General features: G+C 40.8%; 1 protein-coding gene across 1 annotated transcript in view; it reads right to left on the bottom strand.

Annotated features, from left to right (window-relative positions):
• LOC119744769 (leucine-rich repeat serine/threonine-protein kinase 1-like) overlaps positions 1-13,065 on the bottom strand; it is a 47,082-nt gene extending 34,017 nt beyond the window's left edge. Inside the window, exons 1-4 of the mRNA XM_038220892.1 lie at positions 12,535-13,065; positions 11,110-11,295; positions 7,021-7,424; positions 4,371-4,536 (exon numbers count right to left, since the gene is read on the bottom strand). Of these exons, the coding sequence (XP_038076820.1) occupies positions 4,371-4,536; positions 7,021-7,377 (523 nt within the window). The 5' untranslated portion in view covers positions 7,378-7,424; positions 11,110-11,295; positions 12,535-13,065. The remainder of the gene's footprint in view (positions 1-4,370; positions 4,537-7,020; positions 7,425-11,109; positions 11,296-12,534) is intronic.
• Between the last annotated feature and the right edge of the window lie 5,897 nt (positions 13,066-18,962).

Genomic DNA, 18,962 nt, shown 5'->3' with positions numbered 1-18,962 from the left:
GTACTGTTATTATTGTTCAGCTTATCCATGCGTGCATCGGTGGCTACAGACGCAGCGCTGTACCCAAAGGCATTCATCATCTTTTTAAAGTATACGTGCAGATAGAATCCAGTGTTCAAACAACCAGTTGGAGCTCTTTAGTACGTCTGCAGAATCCACTGTTTGAATGATAGGTTGGAGTTCTCAAGTTCTGGAGAGGCTGTGTAATCCAGATCACAACAATGCACTTCCTTTTTATACACAGCTCAAACTGCACCCATCAATTTCACGCACGAGATAGTGTTGTTTTATACATGTAGGTGTGGGTGAACGTCACAGCTAGAAATGATATAGGCCTAACCCACCACTGTTCTTTTACTGGAGTCACTTGACAGGATGTTCAAAGTCACACTTGCACTACATGTACATGTATGTGGAGTCCCTACTGGTGCAGTACATTTGTACTTATGATAGAATGTAGAGTTTGTTTATCACTGTTGAGCCTTCAGAACACTGCCTGTTCCGGTGCTGGCCCAATCCCACCCCTACGAAGTGAAGGAAATGACTCCTGGGCATTTATAAATTATAATTTTCACCGACAGGTTCAGAACAAGTTCAAGACCACGTTAGCCTGAAATCCACAGGAATAGCCCAAACACTGCTGATTGTCCCAAATTTACGTATTTTTATGACGCGTATTTGGTACCAGTATGACTGCCAAATGGTCAGCATGATGACGTACAAGTTGCTAATAATTCATGACAGTTCAATGGCCCGTGGTTTATGAAAAAGCTCACAACATACCCGGTACACACACTTTTGTACAAAACTCCCGAGATACCAAATGTCACGCAGTCCCAATGTTTAAATGGAAAAAAAAGAAGAGAACAACAAGATTGTGAGCTGATTCACTCAATCAACAGTCAATTACCACACAGTCCCAAGTTTGTGATCCCCGTTAAAAAACCAAAAAGGCAAATGAACTTCTCAAAGTTCTTGCTGCATGATTATGGAGTACCGTAGAACAGACAAACAGTACTAGCGACTTCAGCTTCAACCAAGGTACTGCAGCACGTCTTTTTTGAACTGCTGAAAAAAGTCCAACAGGTGAATCATCTGAGCAAGGACAGAAGTACCGGTACACCTATGGTGACCACTATAAAACTGGACAGACTGGTTGACTCATTGCCTGAAGCCAACAGATCATACAGTAACACTTTGATTGAAGTGACAAGCGACATGGGATCATCATGATCACCACCCACACAAACACTGGCACATGCAAACAGTGGCAGGAAAGAAACTCAGAAATCCCCGGCAAGAAAAAGTCCAACAGCAAATGGTACATCAACGCACTGTACATAAATATCAAGATCTTTACTGCAACAAGGCATGTGTAACTCTACAAGTACACATAAACAGCGTCCAGCAGGCAGGTTTTCACTGTCTGTTCCGTAGATAGTATGGCCCGTCCACAGAGTGTTAAACAAACATTTTTCCAAGACTTTTTATATCAGATATCTGTTGCACAATAGTGAAAGTGGAACTCGACTCACTTCCTGAGAGCATACTATTCCAAAAACATTATACACGTGTATTGTCCGGTACTTGTCCAATATAATTGTGAGCTGTGAACGGTGAACTGATAGAAGAAATTTATGGAGCTGAAATACCCGGTACCTACATGTATGTATACAACATGTAAATATAATTAGCCACGTCTCATCAATTGTTCGAACTATTTCGTCATCAGAAGCAGGAAATGATTGAAGCTTTAATCAGCTACCACAGGTGTACCACAAAACTGAGACTTAATAGGAATTTCAAGGTTTCACTTTAGACAGTTCAAGGTACTGAAGTATATATGGGCAAGTCATCTGCGTGTGTCACTTTTTTTTTGCCTATGACTATGATGGTCAACTTTGGAAATTCCAAAAGAAGTACGTACCTACACTGTCCATACCGATATGCACAGAAAATACGTACCTTACGTAGGCCCCTCCTGGTTATGTGCCATTTCCTCAGACTGAGGCAAAACTTCCTGTTGTAACTGTACAGATTTCCCTACAGTTTTTTATTTTCCCAATCAATTTTCAGCTTTTATTGTGAATATCCACACTGACTTCTGTATTTCCAGTGTGAAAAGAGCTGTGCATTATTAAAAGGTAATACAGAACATTTGCTTTTGCTGTAATTTTCAGAAATTGTCAGATATTGGGGTGGGTATTATAGTTTATAGAAAACATTGTTCCACTGACCTGTTTAAAGTTTTGCGTTCACGGATGCCGGAAAAAAAAAAAAAAAAATTGCTGTTCAGACAAAACAGACAAAACGGAGCAATTTTATAGAGGTCAGGGAATTGTCAGGTCGGGGAACCAAACTACAAGCTGGCTTATGACAACTCACAGGTATGTTACTGATCGCAAGAAACTTTGGACTAATGAAAAGTAAATTTGATCAAGTGGGAAAAGTATTTGAAAAAAACTTTTTTTTTTCTCAACGACGGTTTGGAAAATGACACAAAATTCCTCTTTTCTTGAAACCAGCAGCAACAATTTCACGCAACGCTTTAGAGTCAAGTAAGGTATTTCATAAATAGTTTTGTATTTTCATTTTTTTAATGTTTGCAAATGTTACGCATTACCTTGAACAATGTGTGCCCAAAAAAATTCAAAAAAGAATTGACTACTTTTAAAGATCTGATTCACATCCATGGAGATTATGGATCATCCTGATGGAAAACTGTCGGCAGATGAGCTATCTTGGTACGAGATGGGTCAAGGATATGCTAAAATTAACTTCTACATTCTTAAAAAAAACTTAACGTACACGTACGTCATAATGAGACAAAATGGATGTTCTAAAAATATCTTGAGGGTGGAGTAATCAGGTCAACATTAGGGAGGGATAAATTTGGCATATTATTCATATCTGTGTGATACAATCCCGTACGTCATTGTGTACGTATTTTGAACACCACATGGGTATGACTGCAGACAAAACAGAAATCAGGTGAAATTGAGTGTCACAGAAAGTTAAAGGTAGAGTAGATCACTGGTCATTCGTGCATTTTTTTTTGAAGCAACAAAAGTGCTCAAAATCTTAAGTAGGATGCTTACGTGAACATGTAGGCCACAAAAAAAGTCTCCGGTTTCTGGTATGGAGCTTGCCCTAAAAGTGGTGCAGCGACGCAGGTTTTTTTTCCCCCCTACTTTTTTTTTCTTCAGATGTCGGCTGTTGCAGAAGACGCTTCGATCCCCAGAGTGGAGCTTGAGGTAAGTAATGCCATAAGGTAGGAGAATTCTGCATCCACTTACGATCTCGACCAACACGAAAATTCTTCGGGAAATTTGGAGAGTCAAGAGAAAGCTCACAGAAAACGGTAACGTTAGACCATACAGCGACAGCGACATCGTGCATGAGCTGCCAGGCTGGTCATTAGTCTGCTCCCTTACATATTGCGCTAATCAAAAAGCATCTACAGGTTCCAGATACAGGCTTCCAGACGCACAATTACAAAATTACAACACCGTCTGAAAATGGTGCCCAACTAATAAAAAACTTATTAATTTTGCCGACGCACATGGCTATGGCGACACAGACCAGAAACCGGAGACTTTTTGGGGGGAGGGGGGGCCTTAACAACTAACCTGATGAAGATTTACTACACATAGGCTTGCTTGTCTCGTTTAGCTAATAATTTTGTGTAATCCATGCCATAATCAACACAGCAAATTTAGAAGTTAACAAGTGCGAGGTCAACCAGAAACGCAACATAAGTACGCCCATATTTTGGTCGTCTCAGTTTTCATCTCAAAGAGGAAATAATCAAAAGTTCCCCAAGGGCAGGGCCCCTTATCTTATCCTAACAAGAGTGACCTTAGGATGAAATGTCCATCCCGGCCTCTATTTTTGTCCAGCGTTTGGATCAGCGTCTCTGCTTTCTGCAATCCTGCTTGATTCTGATTATTCTATGGCATACGGTGTGCCATGGAATGAAACATGTCAGCACCTGATGCGAAGCCTATTCTTCCGATAATTTCTGGCGAGTAAAGCATGTACGGTACCTCCAAGCTGGCTGCTACGCAAGAGGTCTATCCGCTCCGTTCACAAGTACCCCCACACCAGCAAAGAAAGTACAGTTGGGGGTGACCGACCGACGCCATCTTGCCTGACTGCAATTTTGCTGCGACGCGCGGCCACCACTAGCACTGCGTGTACATACATACAACTGAATCCCCTGGTGTACGTGCGTCACACACAAGGAACGGTGCGCATCAACCAGCGAAATCTCCCCAAATGGGACATCGTTGCTAGGGCGCCCTCTTTTGTTGGCGTACGGAGCCCATATACACCTCATTGTACGTGTTTCCAAAAGCTCCCTAACTAACCTTGAGTGATCTGCAAGAAGCTCACGCAATCCGCCTGAAAATTGTTCCTGGCCAGCTCCAGGGGGGTCAAGCGTTTGATGTCACGGTTCTCTAGATCGGCACCGTACTGGACCAGGAGGCAGGCTATCTTCACCTTCCCATCTTTGGCTGCTACGTGCAAAGGCGTCTGGGTATCAAAACAAAAAGCCATAAATATCACAGATGAAAGATGAAATGGGGATCAATTCGGGCGATTCACAATGCAGTGCGCCACCAAGAGTTTGCCACGGAGAGTTCATTTTTCCCAGTACATTGTGGGAGATGGTGGACAAACTTGCAGCGCAGGACATTTGAAATTGCTCTTTATTTTACGGTCATCAGTTTCGTAAGCGTATGATTCGAGTATACATGTATGTTTGCGCTTTTCTTTTCTTTTTATCAATGTGGTGTTTTTTGTCAGGCGGCAGAATGTTTTGCCCAATCTTCAACAAATTAGCTCAAGTTGTCTACTGACGCTCGTTTAAATGGGCTGTGTTTTGTTGACTGTAAACTTGAAAAATGGACTCTCCATGGCAAACTCTCAGTAGTGCACTGCATTGAGAATCACCCGAATTGAACCAATAAATACCGTACTTTGGGACTGAGGTGCATACACTACATTGCTAAAAATGATTTTTTCACAATTTCTTATTTTAAGAATCTACTTCATGTTTGAAGAACTTTTTTTTTGTCTCACTAGCACTCCTTAGAAAAAGTTTCTAGGGAGTGAGATAATATTTTTTTTCTAGATATCAGATTTTGTTCTAATTTCAAAAATATAATTTTCAGCAGTGTAGCTTTTCTGTAACCTTTGGAATTTTTTTTCTTCATTTCTTTGTACTCGGTTTCATTTTTTACATGCATTCTTTCGCTGAGGACAGAGTCTCATGAGGAGGTGAGGAGTAACTGTGAATGTATGTAATCAGACCCATGCATGGGTCTGATGTAATGTAATCTGATGCATATGTAATCCCCCATGCATGCGCCCTTGGGCATGCAGTGGACCGCATCACAGCTTCACAACAAACAATGACACGGAGACATGCTTTCAGGTTTGTTCAATTCATATCCTTCGCTGCTATACAACAGAGTTGAATTATGAGCTTAATTCAGCAAACCGTGAAAAAAAGCTGAACTCAAGTACATGTAGCTACGCCTACGCTTCCACACAAAAGCCAAGGTCATCGGTACACAGTATTCTCTTTGAAATGAAAAGAAATGAAAGCTACCGGTATTCTGAACCAGCTAGGCACTACTCAGTCTGGGACACCTTTTGTCTGCACAGTGGAATGACCTTAAATATAAATTGTAAACATACTCTGTACTGTGTAACCCACTTTTTTCCCCTCTGAACCAAGGGGTGCCTTCATAGTGTGGAAAGTTTCTGGCAACTTCACACAAACTTTCCATGGACATTTTTGAAAGTGAAATGACTTTGGGAAATTCATTTCAAAAGTTGATGGAACAGGAAAAGAACAAGGCTACCAGATTAGTGAGAACTAATCTAATCTTGCTAAAAAGGGGGCAGCCAAGTGTTTCTGGTACTACTGTCAATTCTAAAATCGATGCATGATTTATACATGTAGGTAGATAATTATCTGCAAAAGAAATATATGTAACTTTTTAAAATACCAAATCAAATCAAATTAATGTCGAAAAAGTCCACAAAGCTGTCCAAAAAACAAGACTGATTGTTAAAAAAAATCACAAAAAGTATGCCAACCAAAACTTTTCAAATTGTATACTACTGTCATCCCTAAAAACTATACTTTCCCATACCTCCTTCACATTGTATGATACTCTTGTTGTATGCTACTATAATGTGATCTTTAAATCCTAATTTTTGAGGTCGTAAGCAAAAGCAAAAACCAGAACAGAAACCATGGCTTAAGTAATACATGTATAAACCTAACGTTTTCTGGACCTTTGTTATTAATACTCCACATGAAAAGTGCAAACAAACACAGCAAATGTCAGAGCTTCATTTTGACATTTTTTGTTAACGAATTCACTTCACTATAAAACTCTACTACATACGATTTTTAAGGATGCTTCATACTTGGATGAAACACAAGCAAATTAGTGATTCATGGCCACTATTTACTGTGTGAATTTGCAAATTATGTAAACGCTATAAATCTGGCAAATTTTACTGTGAATGTTCAACATCATCAACACCTGATATTCCTGATAAAAAACCGGAACGGCGCACTTCCACTACCTTGAAACTCAGCCACCTAACAATGGATGGAGAATCTTTTTAAAAAAAATATGATACAAGATCTCCCAATTCGGTCCAGTAGTTTTTGCTGGAGATCCAAATTTTGTGAAGCATGTATACATCTTTTATGTGGGTATTATACATGTAAAATACCAGTGCATGTAACAATTGATCCATCTATCCAATTAAGTCAAATACACGGGCGCGGTTTAGTAATTTATCAGGACAAAATGACTCCCGACTTTGTTTCACAAAATAGGCTCTAGAACAAAAAAACACTGACCGAATCGGGCTATTTTGGTATCATTTTACTTTAACAAAATTTTCCATGCATTGGTATAAGTTGTTTGAGTGTCAGGGTAGCAAAGTAAGCCTGTATGTAAGTCGGCAGATAGAAAAATTTCCACTTACATAATAATTGTACTTCTCAGCTGCAGCAATGTTAGGGTCGGCTCCAGCGTCAAGGAGTAATCTGACGCACTCGATGCTCTCCTCTCTCTCGGATACCTCGGAAGCGCAGACGGCGTGCAGCGCCGTCCGGCCGAAGGAGTCCCTCTCGTTGATGTACCTCCGCTGCTCCCACTTCAGCAGGTCCTCCAGTAGCGGGAAGTTGGAGTAGATGGCGGCCTGATGCAGCAGCTTGCCCTGGAAGTCTCGGTGCTCTGTGTTGCTCAGGTCCACGTCGCCGGAGTTCCCTTGGGTGGTCGCGGGACCGCTGGCCCCGCTATCAGGGAGCATCTTCTTGGCCACACCCACCATAGCTGTCATCAGCCCATCGTCAACGTCGATATCGGGAGATTCAGATGAAGACTTTTCTGAAGAGTGGAAAAAGCGTGAGAGACTTTCTAAGAGGATTTGCAGCTTGTTGCGGTCCGATTCCATTTTTGGTGACGTCTACAGGATACTGTCACAAAGTACTTGAAGCAAAATGACAAACAGCTCTTTTTGGATAAAAGCAATTTTATCATTATCAGCCACTTTAAACTTCAAGCAGTTCACTTTAAAATACAATTTTGTAAAGTACACAGTGGATACACATACCCCCTATCCTACCGAAACAAAGTTATAATATTCATGTCCATTCCCACTGCACAAAAGGCAAACAAGGGAATCAGCATCCTCCCGTGACTTGAAGAAAAAATCTTTTACAGAAATCTTTTTTTGGCGTGAAGATAAACACTCGGTTAAGGAAATGCTGGAAATACACTTAACACAATATATTGTTCATTTTTATATGCCCCCAGTTACAATATACCGGGTATGCTTGAAATATTTTAGGCTCATTACATCATGAATACAGGTACAGTGACAAGCGTATTCTTCCCTTCTTTTCCTCGTTTTTCACAAGTTTCACTTTGAAGCATTTGGACAGGATTTTCCTGAGCTGTGTCAACAATGGTCAAAAGGCTGGACCAGGACTCTTCTCGGCAACTCACCTAGATCCTGTTGTTTTAGTATTGTGAACTTGTATTTCCCCATCGTTAATCATCTACCGACAGTCGGTCAAAAACTGAAACCTGGTATGAATAACACAAGGTCCATGAAAGGGTATTCACATTTTCCAACAAAAATGCAGTGCTGATGATGACTGTGTGATAGATTCAGTTTCATTTACGAAATCAAGTCACTTCTAAAATTCTAACTAACCAAAATTAAAAAAAAAAAAACTCATTTTTCCAGCCATTTTCTGCTTTATAAAACCAATACATATATACATGTACATTGTGCGTACACTGCACGTACAATTTTCCCACCTGCTATATGTAAAATATCTAGTTGAATTTCCCTATCTTCCCTTGCCTCTTCTGCCCTGCACTCCCTCAACTCTGTCACTAGCAACATCCCCCCCCCCCAAAAAAAAATAAAGCCGAAAAAGAAACAGGGTGAAAGAGTGAATTTCAGAACAGAAGATAAAAACAATCAGTGCACGACATCGCGTAGCTGCAATCGGCTCAGTGAGAACGTGTCTCGGACGCTGAATTCAGCCCCAATTCACAACATGATTCAGCAACTTTTGATATCAAATCGAGATCCTAGAATGTTGTTTTTCTCGAAATATACAGCGGAAGCTGAGCTGAAACTTTATCAGGTTTGTTGTTCAGCACCCTTCTGTAGATTTTGAGCACGTTTGTTGCTTCAAACGAACATAATGCACAAATTACAAACGATGGACTGTACCTTTAAACTTATGAATGTTCAGAGCAAATACTTTGCAATGATACTTACGAATGTTCAGAGCAAATGCTTTGCAATGATACCTACCTGTTTGGTCACTGATAAGAATACTAGAATATCCCTTTGTATCACTTTCCCTAAAGATAGCTCATGTGACTAGGCCACGAGACCAGTAGTATTGTTTGCAGCTACATGTAGCTATTGGCTGTTACGTGTACTTTCATTCTCCCAAAGTGGCCATGGGGTGTGGAGCAAAAATTGTAAAGCCTACTAATAAATCCAGGAGCGTCTAAAAGGGAGTGTGTGTGAAGCCTGCTAAATCCAACAATATACCAACAAAAGGGTTAGCAAAGCATGTCAGGTGGATTATAATGTGTTGTGCAAAACTGAAAAAAAGTCGACACAATTAACATCATGTGACGAGTGTTAAAAAAGTTCGCACAAAGTATACTGTGCCTGCATGTTAGCGGTGTGCATTTATGGGTAGTATGGGACCCGGGTATACCCTGCTGAAGTAAAACAGGGTTACCCGGGTACCCGTAAAAGAAACCCAACCCCAAAATTCAAATCCCGGAAGTTGTCTGAAGGGCTTTCAAGCTTACGGTGAACACTTCAACTTTTGAGAGCGTCATCTGTTGCACATGAAATCATTGATTTTCAATGTAGCCTAGTTTTCATTTTGAAAATTCCCACCAATGGCATTCAAAACCTTCTTTTTCATTGTCTGAGAAGTAAGCATGCAACTAGGAGTTTAGAAGAAAAAAAAACAAGAAAACTCCAAACCGCACAAGACTTTGTACAGTATTTTGAATTTGTAATGGCATTCATCGCGAGAAGTAAAAAAAAAAGAGGAAATCAGCGGATCCAAGGAACAGCTGCATGCCTGCTATACTTTGTGAAGATGTTTACGGGTCCCTTATATCCCATAATCTGGAACCAGTTCCTGGAATCAGCGGTCCGGTATCCGGTCACCCAGGTGATGATGCACTCCCTACTGTGTGTAAATGGCTGTATATTGCTGCCCAAATACATGATTCAGCCAGCAGGGTGCCTGCATGGACAGCTTTTGGACACCCTGCAATTGCAAATGGGTCATTCTACCGGTACATGAAACAATACCAGCATGCAGGGGCATCAATCGCTTCTCAAAAGTGGGGGGGGGGGGGGCCATACGTTGATCAGAACTGATGCGAGCGCGAAGCGCGAAGCCCTTACGGCATGGGGTATGAAAAAATTGGATTCTAGATGCTCTGTGGTGTGATCTGAAGCAATTTCTTACCACTTTTCTTCATGCTTTAACTAATATTTTCGTAGCCAAAGATAATTATTTGAACATCCTTTTCGAGGTTGGAGTCATTGAATTGGCTACCAGAATTCTGAGCTACAGGCGTGGGGTTCAAGGCCCGCTTAAGGGCCCCAAAAAATGTGGATTGTAAACGCTCTGTGGTGCTATCTGGGGCAATTTCTGACCACTTTAACCAATATTTTTTTCAGCAAAAGATACATTGAAGTACATAATAGGGCCCTGTAAATGGGACACGAGTTCAAAAATCTGGAGGGGACATTTGATATTGTGTCCCCCACTCTTCAAAAAGTGGGGGGGGGGGGGGGGGGGACATGTCCCCCTGTCCCCCCAGGATTGACGCCCATGCCAGATGGCTTACAATGTATTTCAAGGCATCAGGAACAAGTTGACTGTACTGATATTTTACAGTGTCATCATCAAAGTCACGAGACTTTTGTAAAAAAAAAACGAGGCAAAAGTTACAGGTACATGTACATGTGTAGTTCTATGTGCCATGTGCATGATGCAATGTGTAACGGGGTGAGGAGTTCAATTTTTCAGTATGCACATGAATCTCACTGCATGTATGTAGTCCTACAGAACTGGCCCGACAACATGCATACATGTAGCTTCCACGAAAGTTTGTCAAACAGCGAACTCATCATTTTCCAGACTACAAAAATTGAGACCTTAAAAAGTACTCAGTACATATAAGTGCACTTTTATTCATGTTGATGTTTGAAAATTTTCTTTTCTGAAATACAGTACCGTCAACTTTTTCCACAACATTAACAGATTCACATCTATTACAGAAAGGGAAATTAATTTAATGAAGGACAAAACACTATCCGGTTCGTTAGTGTGACGTCCGTTTAGTTTAAACCACGCCCACTGGCCATTAAGAAGCATTGGAACCATTAGAACTGGAAGCTAATACAACTTGAGTGTTTATCCAATGGGCGCTCGTAATCAATGGTGCGCGCGCGTGTATGACGTTTTACTAACGAACAGGATAATCAAGGAATTACATACATACGTACCATATACCGCACACGTATTTCTTTCTTAATCCGTTGCTTGCTGATCTTGAATGGATATCCACTTGCCTCATGTAGTGCATCCACTAATTCCACTTCTCATCCACTAATTCCACTTCTCATGGAGTTAAGATGCAGTCAACCCGTCAACATTTGCAGAAACAGTGTTCTGGTGCGTCCCGTGATGGTCTGCCAAAAAAGCACATATTCCCATCGGGAGACATGTAGAAAATGTAATATTGCTCAAGATGACTCATTACACAGGCAGTCTGCAAGAAAACCGTACTTCATATTTTTTGGTTGGCAACCGAGTAAAGTGCTACCGTATTAAGTCACTAGATCACTTATAATTCAAAAACGGCACAGAGCGTTTTTGTCCAATGTTGAAGACAAATTTCAAACCCATGTCCACGTCATAAAATAAGGTGTGTATCATACTGGTACCAACTTACTGCCGTGCGCCAATTGTGTGTCTTCAATGTACGTGCACAGTATCAACGTCCAAAAGCCAGTGTGCATTAAAAGACAGGAACAAAGTAATGATACTGGAGTTAGTAATGAATAGAAAAACCGGCTGCACAGGAAGCACTGATAAAGTCACTGCACCCACTGCGCCCGGGGTAAACCTGTGGCAATACCGCATACACTTCACATGAGCTTACCGGTACATGTTCACCCACACATGTACATGTACATGTACGGTACACAGTCATAATGTAGGTTTGTGCATTTCTGAGGACAATATATGTGTCATGTACACATTACGTTGGGATTTCATTATGGCATGTGGTGACCAAGTCTGATGTCACGAAGTCGGTCTACTTGTACTTGTAGCTCTTCTATCTACTTCCCCAAATCCTCCAAAAAAATAATACAAAACAATATAAAAAAAAGTTCTCATGCCATTTAAATTGTGTTAGAGAGTTCTCTTGTTTTGTGGTTTTAAGGCACAATCCCTCTCCAGGGCAAGGGTAGATCCAGATTTTTTTTTTGGGGGGGGGGGGGGGGGGTAAACACTTTTTTTTTTGTTCTCCGAAAGAGTGGGTCCTAACATTTTCCACCCCAATGCAACTATCTAATTGTTTTCAACAAAATAAAATGTGTTGATTTTGTGGGTTTTGTGGGTGGTGCACCAGTGTATTGGCTTCGTTTTTTTTGCCCCTTCCCCCCCCCCCCTGGATCCGCCATTGCTCCTGGCCCCTGCACAAAACCTGATTGTTCACAGTGTGAGCTGAAGGTCCATTCTTCATGTCCTCCCTGCACAACTGTACACACTAATTACACAGTTCAATTTCACGTGTCTGCCAAAACCTCTACAATTTACATACATGTACGATTATAGGAATCAAACTCCTTTTCTTCAACTCTTGATGTGGCACAAACCTAGAATTCATATCAGGATCACTTGCACCACACCTGTTGTCATACCTCTTTCATGGTTTGCAATCTTCATGAACAGAGCAAGAACACTCAAGAAGCAGATCTCTAAATGAACATCTCACAGATCAGTTTCCAACACTTGATGCACCTGTTAAGTGTTTATTTGCGAGGCGTTTCACTGTGAACATCTTGATCCCTTAAGAATAATTTTAAAAGTTTTGCTCTACGAGTAGAGTCAACATTCTTTATGGTCTTAATATCAACACAATCAGTCTGTTATAAAAGAGCCTACAAACATCCTTTAGTTGGGGACTCCTTTACATACGAGAATCAATGACCATCTGACCAAGGACTTATTATCTGAAATGCCATGAAAGCCAATGATCAGGTGACAAGAACACTACTGCTTGCTTCTATTTGGATAGTGGTGTATTGCTATGTTTGACAACTGTATCGTGGGTCATTAAAAAAATCCCTTCAAAAAGCCAGATTAGAAAACCCCTGCCAACCTGGGTAACAATACAGGTAAACATCCACTGTCCATGAAAAGCTCATAAAGATCATGGAGATAGGCCTTGGAGATAGCCCTCCATATAAAGATAAAGGGTCAGGATAATCAATGTATATTTCCATGGGGGAAGGAAAATCGCCAAGGTACATGAACACGCAGTTCAGGACTGGATTCCTTTCTGTTTCAATGTCATGTTGTCTGGTTTTTCGAAAAAAGTCAGGTCCTCCAACTGGTTCACTTGACATGTTTTAGGTCACTCCACTACTGAAGTTCAACTCCAGGGCTACAATAGTACTAGTGCATTTTTGAATAATTTGGTACTTGATTATTGGAACTTAGACATCAAATAGGCCTATTTGATTATTTGAACATTGTGGTATTTTTTTTTCTCAATATCATTAAGTATCAATCAATATTTTTTTTGAGACAGATGAGCAACATTCATTTAACATTGCATCACATACTTTTTTTTCGTCATCTTCTCGAGATGGTTCACATTTATTTAATATTGTAATTTGGTAATTGCTATTTGGAAATTTGGTGGATAATTGAAATATTCAGATATTGGGTACAGGCCTATTCACCACAGCACAACAACTTGCACAAAAACATTTTGATTTTTTTTTTTTTATATCACTAATTAATGAAAGTGTACAGACATGTACGTAGGCCAACCGGTACCTTCTTCCTAAATAATGAATAATATTTTTTCCCCAGGGACCAAGATAATATGTCCAGCCATTTGTCTTTTTTCAAGTGTGGCAAGAGGAAACAGGACAGACTTCTACCGGATTTTATGTTTGCAGACTGATAAATGAACAAGGTTCAAGTGTTTTTCCCTGTAACGGATTGATAAACAAGTGACAGAGTAAACAATGATAACACATTACTATTTCGCTGATGCTAAAAAATACATTGTACACATTCCGTTTTGTCAATAATGAGCACCTTAATCAAAAGGCCCTAACCTTTAGTAAATTAAATTTAGAAAAACTACATGAAAATGGACACTGGACATTTTCTAAGAACTTCAAAAATAGACAGCACACATGCCTCAACTTGACTTCTGTCCAAGCTTAATACGTAGTTGTACATGTAGTACAAAAAAAACACTGTTGAAGTCTTAGGCAAAAAGCTTGTCCTTCAAAATGAGAAAAGGTGTCATTCATTTTTTAGGCTAGTCCATCATGTCCATAAACAAATTATACCTTGACTTCAACTAAACTTTTCAAAGATGCCCCCCCCCCCCATTACATTTCACAAAGAAAGCCTTTTTCAGATATTTTCTTTGTCTCAGAGAGGGATCTGTTTCAGAAAACGCCAGGTAGTCTCCAAGTCCAAACAGGGAGATTGTGGGGAGGCTAAATTTTGCTACAACTGACCTTTATAAATACTCTGTGCATCCGGCTACAAAGTAACTTGATCTTTTTCCTTAAATCTTGAAGTTAACTTTTTTTTATTGTGACACATGTTATTAATTTCAACAATGAAACAAAAACCTGCCTCCCTGTTTTTCTTTACTCGCCTTCCAGCGCTGTGACCCGGGTTCGAATCCCGCCTGGGCCAATATGTGGAATGGGTTTTCAGTCCCTACCGGTACCTGTTTCCGTGGGTTTCCCCTTGAAAATCAAGGGTTTTCCTCCCACCTCTAAAACTGTACTTTCAGGTTTCTTCAGGTAGGCGAGCTAAAGTGCCTAGGGCGCTTTTGAGGAATCCTTGATTGCAGTACCAGAAATTCATACATATATGTAACCCAACCCTCCAGGTTTCAAATCCTCAAAAATGAAACTTGGTTTTGATTGATTTGGAAAAAAAAATCAGTATTAGGCCAAAAAAAATAATAAGTCGGTCTCTGGTCAGCGCGCGCGTCGATTTTAATCATGCGCGTCGATCTTTTTTTTCCCCAAAATGTTCCGCGGTAGCTCCAACAGCGCCCTCTATTTCCGCACCTCCTCAATTTTTTTTTACCAAAGAGCACCAAGGAATGGGGAATTGCACCAAGGCAAATGATCGAAAGCACCAAGGCAAATTATGGACACCAATGTACATGAGGACACCAAAAAAGCAAAATACTACCCCACCTTGTCTGTACAATCCAAGCTTGAAAAAAAAAAAAAAAAAAAAAAAAAAAAAGCCGCATGGCCGCGTCAATTCCGGAACTTTGGTCTGACCAGAGACCGAATGTTTTTTTTTTGGGCCTTATTCACAGGAAACTTATAGCTAAAACTATAAAGCTGGGCTCGGCAAGGGGTAAGAATTGAAAATAAAGCAGAAATTCTGGATCGTAAACAAAGTTTAATATTATGAAGAGAATTTGATATTCTATTTCGAGATTCCTTGCTATGAGTCATCATCACGATTTCCAAATATTTACACAAATTGTACAAGTGCAGGTACACAATGTACGTGTTCTTTATCTTGAAATGTTTTGGCGCCAATGCTAGTGGAATTGTGGATTGTTGGCTTTTTTTATCTGCAGGTGTCATTAATTGTGCGGGTCTAGGATTAAAAAATGAACCAGACGAAATACCATTCCTAAAAACGAAAGAGCTACGGTATTTAAGTAAGGATCTCGTAAATTATCGATCTTGTCGCTCAGGTGCGCGAGTTGCAATGCGACAAGGGGTGTGTTTTTACGGGTAGTAAAGGAACCGGGTACCCCATTGAAAAAAATATGGGTACCCAGGTACCCGTTAATGAAACCCAAGCCAAAAATTCAAGTCTCGGAAGTTGCTGTTCAGATTGTTCATAAAGGTCCGCATGATAATACTAACTACCACATCAGTGGGGCAATACGGCTAGATATAATGTGTACAGTGAGCTCTTCAGATATGTGGTGAAAACTGCAACTTTCGCAAGCATCATAAAAGGTGAAATTGATTTTGGTTTTCCATGTATCCTGTTTTTGATTTTGAAATTTTCCCACTGACATTTGAGACATTTCTTTCCATTGACTGAGAAGTTACTGAGTAATTTGAAAAAGTTGGTTAGGGGTACTTGATTCCACTGAGATACATTTCCAATTTTGTTAGAAAATACAAATACACTCAACTATCCATGATATAGACACTGTACACAACCAAAGATGTGGCGTCAAGATTCTTTCTGCGAATGTCCCCATGTCATGAATGAACTTAGTGAGCTGGATATTTCAAGCTAGTCATTGCTAGTGAGCATGGTGAGTAGCGGAGCTGGATGAATTAGATACTTTTCCGATCAATTACGGTACTGGTGGTGTAAATAGACATGACCATTAAAAGGGGGCCGAATACGCACGGCACAACTCAACCTACATGTAGCCCCACTTCTGTGGCCTCCATATTGCTGCGCTGTACGTTAAAAGGCAACATGTCTGGTTTTCCAACCTACTGAGGTCGAGGAGTTTAGTCCAAACACTGGCAGTGGCACACCCTTTTTGGGAATTGTTTTTTACACAACCACTGGCACTGGTTGTATTGTTGATGTCTCATCTTTTGCCCGCCTGGTAGATTAGGTAATCTTTCTTCAAATTCAGTTTTGGACTAAACTCCTCAGTAGGTTAGGAAACCAGACGTGTGGCCTAACGTGTACAGCGCAAGTGCCAACGGCAGATCGAGGCGCCTGTTTTCAATCAAATTAAACAACAATCAACTGGGAAAAATGGTGACATCTTTACTGAAATATTACGAGGAAATTCTTACCTTAAGTTTTAGTAAATTTGAAAAGAACTCCATTCATCTCCACTCCATGATTCAGACATGTCAAGTCTGTCAATCGTCAGTCACGACAACAGGCATTATCAGACAAGTTCCGTACTTGAAAACAGGTGTTTTGGTTTACAACCTGCATGACATTGACACATGTGATGCGCGCGCTATGACCAGTATTATAGCGCCCTCTCGAGGTCTCTTCTTTAATGAGCCAGTCTACTTTTTGGCGGCAGACTAGACCATGCAAGTCAAACTGGGTGCAGTCCACGCCGTGGTGTAGCCGGTTGTTCTACCCCCGGTGTTCAAAACCGCTGGAAAGGGGGAGGGGAGGACAGAATATCCCCGGAATGAGTGTCCTTCCCCGGGTATTTGTCCCCCCCCCCCCCTCCCATACCGTTTAACATAAGGTAATAAGGGCCACACCAGCACAGACCATGCCCACAGAGTTGTAACGAGTCACTGATTTTTGTGACTCGAGTCGAGTCGAGTCATTTTAAAGAAGTGACTCGAGTCGAGTCGAGTCATTAGGTCAACAAGGTCGAGTCGAGTCGAGTCGAGTCACAGAGTGTGGTCGAGTCGAGTCGAGTCAAGTATTTAGCTCGAGTCAATTCGAGTCACAAATATTTGAACACTTAATTACAATAAAAAGCAACAAACACAAGAGAGAAAGAATACAAGGCACCAGTCTATTACGGAAATCCAAAGACATAAAGTATGCTGTATGGTACCCAACCAACAGTTTCCATTGCTAGCTCACGTCACAGATAAGAAGATGTGAAACTTCGGTCTTATAACTGGTTTGGCTTCGGGTCTAGATTTTGTTGTTCGCTGATCGCTGACAATGTTAAAACCTAATTGCATTATACAAAACTGTTTCTGATTATTTAAAGGTGGGCCCGTCCGTATCCATTTTTGTGTGTGAAATCGGGACATGAATTTAGCCAGCGTTCCACCAAGAACTTCAAAATCGCCCGAAACCAATGATGAAACCACGGATTGAGAAATGCGTTTTAAGTCTGGTTCCGGGTTTAGCATTACATGCTATAGAACCACAAGGTGGGAGTCCGCGACACGGTGTATGTTTGTTGTTTCATTATGGAGGAAGGAAACAGACTGCCGCTGTATATAAACGTACATTATTCGCGAACATTAACGTGACGTGAACAAAAACTGGCAACGGGAACGGCGCAGCGTAAGTCATTGCAAATATTTTTTGCAAGTAAGTTTTGCTTTTATTTTGGGACTCGAGTCTTATTAGCCTTCCTCGAGTCGAGTCGAGTCATTCTGATGAGGGACTCGAGTCGAGTCGAGTCATTTGCTCGCAGTGACTCGAGTCGAGTCGAGTCATTTACCCGTCGGGACTCGAGTCGAGTCGAGTCGCCAAAAAATGTGACTCGAGTCGGACTCGAGTCGAGTCATTGACTCGAGTCATTACAACTCTGCATGCCCAACAGTTGTCCGATGAAGTTACAACTGACAGGCCCCTTTTTATTGTGCCCGTGGTCTACATGAATATTACGTTTGTGAATATGTTGTCGATCTTTGTTGGTTCCGAGAGATCTTCTTTCTTTTTTTTTGCGTACGCGTGTGAGAATTAAATGTTTACTGCAAGGTCCAATTTCGAAAAACGCAACTAGTGGGATTGAGTGACTACATCTTGCATTTTCTCCAAAAGTCTTGGGTCTCAAGACTTGCTTTTTTTGCATTGTGTAGACCTTATCAGCAGCTTTCGAACAACGTAGAGTTTGTCTACAATTTCCTATTTTAAGGTACCTTTTGATCGACATATAGAGAGGCAGTGTTGCATGTCGCTGACAGGCCTTGCTATGGGATTTACTGCACAAAACGCAACTAGCGGGACCCTTTTTTATTGTGCCTGGTCTACATGATGAATATTACGTTCGTGAATAAATTATGTTGTCGATCTTTGTTGGTTCCGAGAGATCTTCTCTTTTTTTTGTGCGTACGCGTGTGAGAATTAAATGTTTACTGCAAGGTCCAATTTCGAAATCAGTTTGTATTGACACCCGGAATTTGTCGCTTACTTCCTTGCTATATATGGGGTTTTTAATGCACAGAAAGAGGCGGCCACAATATTGTAAGGCACTCATAGGCCTATGTGAAATATAGGCCTACTCCTTCTTGCACGATGTTGCCAAACTATCCAGCTCTCTATCCGTGTACAATTTACCCAGAACTTCCACTTTCAAGATACCTTAAAATTGAGATATAACTAGAAGGTGACGGTTACTGCACAAAACGCAACAAGCGGGATT

This window comes from Patiria miniata, unplaced genomic scaffold (assembly GCF_015706575.1).
Source record: "Patiria miniata isolate m_02_andy unplaced genomic scaffold, ASM1570657v1 HiC_scaffold_7, whole genome shotgun sequence".
NCBI lineage: Eukaryota > Metazoa > Echinodermata > Asteroidea > Valvatida > Asterinidae > Patiria > Patiria miniata.
This window is presented reverse-complemented; position numbering and strand designations above follow the sequence as displayed.